The following is a 7,989-nucleotide window of genomic DNA, read 5'->3' as shown; positions in this document are numbered from 1 at the left end:
CTCGGTGTCTCCCCATGACCAGACCCTGGTGTCCTTCTGCCCTGGCCATGGAGTCCCCTCGTCATAGCCCCCCCGGTGTAGGTGCAGTGCAGAGCCAGGGAGCAGAAATGCTGTGAAATCCCTGATGGGTTTAAGCATGCAGGGGACATGCTTTAGGGCCATCAGCACCAGGGGCTGCTCGGTGCCCGGGGTCGTGTGGAGGGATGTGGCTCACAGTGAGAGGCATGGGGCTGCTTCCTTGAGGATGCTGATGCTGGGGCATGGACAGGGACACGGGCACACTTTGGGGTGGCTCGCGGCGGGGCGAGGCGCCAGCCGCGGCAGCGGAGGGCCGCTGGCAGCAGCGGCAAGATCAGCCCAGCCGAGCACGCCGCGAGAGTGACAGGCGGTGACAACATGGCCGCCGCCGGCGGACTACAAGTCCCAGGAGGCCTCGCGGGGCAGTGGCAGGGGCGATGCGTTACAGGAAAGGGCGGGGCCCGCCCCGGAATGGGCGTGGCGTATCCTTGTGGCAACGGCGGCGGCTGGAATGGCAAAGCAGTACGACATGGTGGAGTGTCCTTTCTGTGATGAAGTCTCCAAGTACGAGAAGCTCGCCAAGATCGGGCAGGGCACCTTCGGGTGAGCGTCTTGCCGGCTCCAGCCCGCCCCGCGCCCGGCCCCGGCCCTTCCCGGCCTACCCCGCCGTCGGGCCTGCTGCCCGGGCCCGGCCCCCTCAGCCCCGCGGCCCGCCCGCCCCAGGCCTGAGTGTCCCTTGCCGCGCTGTCCTTTCCCCAGTCACCCCTCCGCCCCCAGGGAACCAGCCTGGCCCCTGAGCCCTCTTTTTTCCCCATCCCGAGACTTCGCGCTGTCCTAGGCTCTGGCCGAGGAGAGTTACCCTGGAAACAGTCAGGGCGGGGACCTGCAGCTTTGCCCAAAACGTGCAACTTTGTCCCAAATCCTTATGGGACTGTGGGAGCTCTGGGTTGGTTCAGCCAGTTTTGAGAGCCTTTGGTTCAAAGGGGATGTGGCTGGGCAGGTTGGTGGCTCAGAACAGAGCTGTATGTATGGCACTCTAGCCTGTCTTGTTTGGTCTTGTCCATGGTTGGGAGCACCTGGCTCCTTCCCCTCTTCCTTGTGCTTCTCATGGATTTCTTTCTGTTTTTACAGGGAAGTTTTCAAAGCCAAACATCGTCAGACGGGCAAGAAAGTAGCACTGAAGAAGTGTTGATGGAAAATGAGAAGGAGGGGGTAAGTGCAGGAGCATGGCTGGGCTGTGTTTGGGAAAGCCTGGACTTTGTGGGTTCAGAGATGAAAACTGATCTGGGACAGCAAAGATGTGTTTTCACTCTGTTCTTTAACAATATTTGCTGCTACAACATGCCAGATCTTGAACCTGTAAGGGTGTGGACAGGATCCCAGCCCTGTGGCCTTTTTCTTCTCCTACTGGTACTGTGATAATGTTGGGTCTTGTGTTTGCCCTGCCAAAGTGTATGGCCTGTTAGCACTTTCTTGGCTGCAAAGGCACATGGCCACAGTGTGGTGCAGCAGCTGTGTGGTGAGGGGGCTGCGTGGGATGGCTGCTGGGAGGTGACGCTGCCCACGCCCGGGAGGTGACGCTGCCCACGCGTTCCTCCTCCTGTGCAAACCCTGTCACCCCTGGCGCACTGACTGTTTATGGAGGAACTGGGTAGCATGTGAAAGGCTCGGGGGTGTGCAGAGATGGGACAAACTGGGGAGAGAGGAACAGTATAAACAGCACAGGCAGCAGCTGGGGACGCTGCTCTACAGCTTGAGCTGGGCTGTACCATGTCTGTTACGAATGTGCAAGGTGAGGAGAGGAGGGAGGGGTGTCTGCGTGCTCGTCTCAGCACCATGCAAATACCTCTGTCTCATGGCAGAATCCCTCTCGCTAATGGTGGCCTGATGGTGAATAAATTTTGGCAATTCTGGTGTTGGTGGTATATTTTAAAGCTCTGATTACCTTTCAGTGACTTGTCACAGTGCTGTTGAAGCAGTTCCCCTGCCAAGCTGCCCTGGTCTCCATCTCTCCTCACATCACTCCAGGCAGGGGTGGCCTGGTCTCCTGCACCCCTAATCCCTGTCCTCTCTTTCTCCTTTCCAGTTCCCCATCACAGCCTTGCGAGAGATTAAAATCCTTCAGCTGCTCAAACATGAGAACGTGGTGAACCTCATAGAAATCTGCAGGACTAAAGGTAGCTTGCGGGGGTCTCCCTTGTGCTGACTGTTGGCTTTTTTTCAGCCTTCCTTTGCTACTGAGCAGGCTGGTGGTTTGTGGTGGGAGTGGGGTCCTTTAGCTGAGTATGGGCCTTTTCTCCTGCCTGTGATGTGGGGTGACAGGACACTCATCTTGGAAAACAGTTTCTAAATGAGTTAGAATGTTGCTGCAGCTCGACTGGAAAAAGCTGTTTTCAGTCCTGATAGGATACGCCTGTGCTGTGGTGGCGAATGCTGCCTATGTGGGGAAACTCCTGTCTGGGAGGCTTTAAATAAACCAGTGCCAGAGAGACTTTGAAGCAGAGAGTTCTCAGCTCGACGCTGATCTTGTGGCTGTGCACAGCCGGTTCCCTGTCAGGAGCTGGAGCCGCCCCTCTCAGTTGGCTTATGAGGGTTTGTGGCAGCTCTGAGCTGATGACACAGCTCCAGCTGGAGACTCACTCAGCGTCTCTTCCTGTGCGTGACAGTAACCACTCGTGCTGCGAGGGCTGTGGCTCTGCTTGGGGTGGTTCAGAGCTGCTCTTCCACCTCCTCACTGCAGGCTGGCCCTGGGGGGAGGCAGCACGCGTGCCTCTGCTGCGTGACTGGCATGCTCAGTGTACCTGGCCTGGCACAGTTTCCAGTGAAACTGCTTTAAAACATTTGCTAGTTTTTATATACCATTCTCTTATATAGATCTGTACTGGAAAAATAGTTTTGAAAATTGCAGCTGATATTAAAGCCTGCCATTCTTTAGTCAGTCATTTCAGTTAAATCAAAATGCAAGTGGCAGGTATCTGGTGATGATTTTTTTTTTTAAATCCAGTCACTGAACTGGTAGAAATCTCTGGCCTAAGATCGGGAACTTGAGGTTACTGCAGTAGTCCACTGCATGTAGATTATTATCTGAACAGGTATGAAGAGAAACACCAACGACAAGTTAATTTTTAATTCATTGTGTGATTAAACGAGTTGTGATGATTGCGTGTCTGGCATACCTAAGGTAAATATTTTTGTGGACTTGTCAATTGTGGTTTTTGTTTGATTTCCAGTTTTCATCCAAATCTGCCTTGACCTCAGTTTCCAGTAAAGTAGAAATGTTGCATTTGCTGTTCTCAAACTTTAAGCTTTTCTCTTTTTATGTTGGAAAGGTAACGGTAGAAGCCATATCTGCGTAAGGAACTGCAAGTCTTGTCTAGCAGGCACTCTCCTGGCTGGCAGAGGAGAGCAGTGTGTTTCCATGGGGGCTGAGCTTAGCTGTCATTTTCCAGTTGGGGTTGTTGATCAGCAGGTTTTGCTGATTACAGCTGATAAATCAGCCTTTCTTTTTAATACTGATTTGCATGTGTGCTCTAGGAACAAGATTGAAATTGATTGCTTCATTTGAGGTTTCCTGTTGTTAACTTTAAATTGCAATTGCAGTTCTAAATAATTTTGATCCAGATCAGTCTATTTTTGTAGATACTATGTGATTTTGCAGAAAACCTCACTTTCTAATGTTACATTAGACAGATTTTCTCTGTTTCTGCATTTTTCCTGGGGCTGTCTTTGTGGGTGCCCCCTCTATCGCTGATGCAATCAGTGATCGTGCTCAGCCAGCAGCTAGCGGTGTGTGCACCTACCAGCCACAGCTTGCATGGAGGAAACCCCACAGCCGTTAAGTGCACAGATCAACACAAAACGAAGCTTTCAAAGATTTTCATGCCCTTTCCTTGCCTGACAACATTCACTACTCTAATCCTCATCCCCTGTTCTTCTGTTGCTAGTTGTGCTGTCTTAGTGCCTCTTCACGAAGGATCTTGAGGCCTGCAGGGTGTCTCTGGTTCTCTGCGTTCCTGTGCCCTGAGGTTTTGTCTAGTGAGCGTTGTACAAGCAGCAGTGTGGCTGGAGTTCAGGAGGAGCTGTGTCGGGGTTAAAGGTCCCTCACTGACAGTCCTTCCTTGCCTCTCCCGTAGCCTCTCCGTACAACCGCTGCAAGGGCAGTATCTACCTTGTGTTTGACTTCTGCGAGCATGACCTGGCTGGCCTTCTCAGCAATGCCCATGTCAAGTTCACCCTCTCAGAGATCAAGAAAGTTATGCAGATGCTATTGAATGGACTTTACTACATCCACAGGAACAAGGTAATGGGCCAGATCTATGCTATGCTCTGAGATTGCCCTGCGCTCTGTGGCCTTGCAAGGAGGTATCTTAGCACAGGGTGGGGGCAAATCCTTCCTTGTCCTCCACCTCTGGAGTCTGAGTGCCCTGCTGGCACCAGGTGCCCAAAGAGGATACCTTAATGGCTTCACCTTTCCATGTCTGCCATCATACAGATCTTGCATCGAGACATGAAAGCTGCAAATGTCCTGATCACACGAGATGGAGTCCTGAAGCTTGCGGACTTTGGGCTGGCTCGAGCTTTCAGCCTGGCTAAGAACAGCCAGCCAAACCGCTACACCAACCGGGTGGTGACTCTGTGGTATCGGCCGCCAGAGCTGCTCCTAGGTAGGAGGTGACAGGCTCTGCCAGCTTCTCTGCCCTCTCATTCCCCCAGGTGAGTAACATGGCATCTCTGTTTAGGGGAGCGGGACTATGGTCCCCCCATTGACCTCTGGGGCGGAGGCTGCATCATGGCAGAGATGTGGACCCGCAGCCCCATCATGCAGGGGAACACAGAGCAGCACCAGCTCACCCTCATCAGCCAGCTCTGCGGATCCATCACACCGGAGGTGAGGGCAAGAGCGTGGGCAAGCTGCGGAAGGCGGGAGGAGAGCTACAAAGTGGGTGGTGTGAGCAGCGTCTGGGACTGGGCACTCCTGGACCTTTTCCCTGCCCTGTGTGCTAGCTGCAGTCTGCTCCTGGCACTGGAGTGTGCCTGCTGCTGGTGGGGAGGCTGGGGAAGCTCCTGCAAGTGCTATTTGCTTCCTGGGACCTGAGTGCGCAGTGGGACACTGCACTTTTCTTACTGCTCTGTGTAAACTACAGCTGTCATGTTACTTGTGCTCAACCTCCTGAGGAGAAGAGGGTGAAGTTGGCCTCCCAGACCTCCTTCGGGAGGGGGAATTAGTGTTCTTGTTTTTGAGCACAGAGAGGATGCTGGCTGCTTGGAGTGTGAAAGAACATTATGTGTAGGAATCTGTTCTCGTCCGTGTTTGGGGGTTGTCTCTCAGATAAATATCTTCTGAATTTCTTCTTCAACAAGAGTGTTTTGCTTTGTGTTGACAGGTTTGTCTCAGGTGCTTTGTACTGGTCACCTTGAAAAGCTTCTTTAATTCTAGGTAGTGATTTGTGGTATCAGCTCTGCCCTGGTGCGAGCATTCGGCCCTTTCTCAGCTCCTTATTTAATGACAGCTTGTCCTGCCCTCTTGTGGGGGATCCAGCTGAGGGATCTCTTGGCCAGGGCTGTAATCTAGTGGGGTGTGATAGGCAGGCAGCCGCAGAGGCCTGATGCCCCTGTTAAATATATATTGAAGGCACTTTCTTTTGTAACTAAAAACCTGCTGTGGTCTCTCCCAGACCAGGGTTGAGGTAGGTGCTGGTTATTGCAGCAGGCTTTGCTTTCTAAGGATAAAAGGTACCACATACAACAGGCTTGTTATTTAGCAATAAGTTTGTCATTTTACCTTTCTGGATGCTGTAGCTGGCCTGAGCCATGCTCTGTTTTGTGGGAGAACCAGAAATCCTGGAGCATCCTGCGTGCCGTTCCCACACCAGGAGGACTCTGTCCTGACTTGTCCACGTGTCTCCAGGCTTTAGTGCACTCTTTAGTGCCTCCCTCATGCTGTGGGAACAAGGTCTGCCGGCTTGGAGGTTATAAAAAATAGTATTGTTTTCTCAGCAGACCTCACCCTGGTTTGCCTGGGGGTGTTCGCATCAAAAATGGCTTGTCTTCTCTGTAACTATTTCCTCCCAACCCTCCTTTCCTGCCCCTTCCCAGGTTTGGCCGAACGTGGATAAATATGAGCTGTACCAGAAGCTGGATCTCCCCAAGGGCCAGAAGCGCAAGGTGAAGGATCGCCTGAAAGCCTACGTCAAAGACCCTTACGCACTTGACCTCATCGATAAGCTGCTGGTGCTAGATCCCGCCCAGCGCATCGACAGCGACGATGCGCTGAACCACGACTTCTTTTGGTCAGACCCTATGCCCTCGGACCTCAAAAACATGCTGTCCACCCACAACCAGTCCATGTTCGAGTACCTGGCCCCACCACGCAGAAGGGGTGGGCATATGCCCCAGCAGCCAGCAAACCAGGGCAGGAACCCGGCTGCCACCAACCAGACTGAATTCGACAGGGTGTTTTGAGTGGGGGCTTCCCCAGCGGGGTCCCAGCTGGGCTACTCCGCAGGTTGCGTTAAGTGGGGATGTCCTGGCAAGGTCTTTCCGTTTGGGAAGGGACTTTCTTCAAGGTGAAGTGCCTGCTGGCTTTAACCGAGCTTTGCTGTCTCCTCTCTTCGTGCAGCAGCTTGGCCACTGCGGAGCTGTGTGACTGGGGAGGTGGTGCCTGCAAGTCTGGGGTTGTTTCCCTGCAGCTTTTGGCACAGAGCCTGTGTCCCCCGCTGCAACAGTTTGTATTGGTTACATTAATCTTGCGGATCGATTGTTATGGACCTAATGATGGAGAAAGTGGCTCTATCAGTGCTGGGGCTTTCGGCAAATGGTGCTGTGACTGGCAGGACTGGGAGTAGCTGCCCTGGACCCAACTGGGCTGTGCTGGGAGCTGTCTCCACTCTCTTGGCTGGTTGTAGCTCCTGCATAGTGCATCCTTTGAACACTGAAGTGGTGATGTAGGATGACGCAGGTGCCTCTGAGTAATGCAGAGGTGTCCTGGTGAAGGCAGAGGCACTCTAAACAGTGTGGCTAACTCTCACTGGAGTTTGGGCTCTAGCCTGGATAGGGGGTTACTGGCCAAACCAGAGGGGTGGCTGGCAGAGCTGGTTGCTACATACAGCCGGGAATTGTTGATCTCTGTAACAGCAAGCAGCGTCCTCGCTTTCTCAGTTGCAAACTGCAATTAGGAGTCTTGTCGGACACACCCAGCCTGCTGCGTGCATTCCCCGTAGTACTGGCTGTGGCAGAAGCTTGGATGGGGAAGGGAGTTGTGAGTGCTGGCCGGGGCTGAGACCTGCTGTCCTGCTGCCTGTGGGGATTCCATGATGGCATGGCAGTGCTGGGAATGCTGTGCTGGGAACAGGGCGACTTTTTTAATGCTCACGTGTCCCCTCCTCTCTCCTGGCACTCTTTGCACAAGTCTAGAGCAAGACTGCTGCCTTCCCCAGATGTAGCCACCAGCCTGATGCACTGTGATGGTGTACGCACACCTTCTGCCAGAGCTTGTCAGGACCAACTCGTGCAGAACAAGTGCTCCTTCACAGCCCGCTGCAGCAGAACCACTCCCTAAACGCTTCGTCTTCCATGGCTGTCAGCTGCAGCTGGCCGTCTTCTCGGTGAGCCCTGTGGATCCCAAAACTTTCAAACAAATAACATGTATGACACGCAACGGGTGATAACCTTTGGCATTTGATAGGTTGTCCATTAACTAGACTAATGGCAAAAGCTACGTTGGTAGCATAAGGTCTCAGGGGAGGAAGCGGTGGTGAGCCAGGGCCGTTCTCAGGACAAAAAGTCAGGATGATAAAGGACGTGTACAAGGTAACTCTTGGTGCGGGGCTCCGAAACAGTGTCTGGTTGCGGGGCAGGGGGCATGACTTGATTTCTTTGGAAAAAATGAAGTTGGTTGCAAGCAATAAGCCAGTTGACTTCTGCCGGTTGTGAATAAACATGATCCTGTCCCAAAGGGCTGGTTTTAACCTT

General features: G+C 53.1%; 2 protein-coding genes across 2 annotated transcripts in view; one reads left to right on the top strand and one right to left on the bottom strand.

Annotated features, from left to right (window-relative positions):
- Positions 1-529: 529 nt before the first annotated feature.
- On the top strand, positions 530-6,480 carry CDK9 (cyclin dependent kinase 9; the record flags this gene model as incomplete). The annotated part of the gene is given in 8 exon segments (XM_082009013.1): positions 530-621; positions 1,150-1,202; positions 1,205-1,230; positions 2,105-2,195; positions 4,152-4,318; positions 4,511-4,682; positions 4,758-4,906; positions 6,115-6,480. Coding segments are annotated over 8 exon segments (1,116 nt in total).
- Positions 6,481-7,189: 709 nt separating this feature from the next.
- Positions 7,190-7,989, bottom strand: part of LOC309412262 (uncharacterized protein) — a gene marked incomplete at both ends in the record, with an annotated part of 7,707 nt that continues 6,907 nt past the window's right edge. Inside the window, one exon of the mRNA XM_082009134.1 lies at positions 7,190-7,315. Coding sequence (XP_081865260.1) covers positions 7,190-7,315 — 126 coding nt within the window. The remainder of the gene's footprint in view (positions 7,316-7,989) is intronic.

The sequence above is a fragment of the Phaethon aethereus genome, assembly GCF_964289735.1.
Source record: "Phaethon aethereus genome assembly, chromosome: 20".
In the NCBI taxonomy this organism is placed as follows: domain Eukaryota; kingdom Metazoa; phylum Chordata; class Aves; order Phaethontiformes; family Phaethontidae; genus Phaethon; species Phaethon aethereus.
Note: the sequence above shows the minus strand (reverse complement) of the source record. Positions and strands in the feature narration are given on the sequence as shown.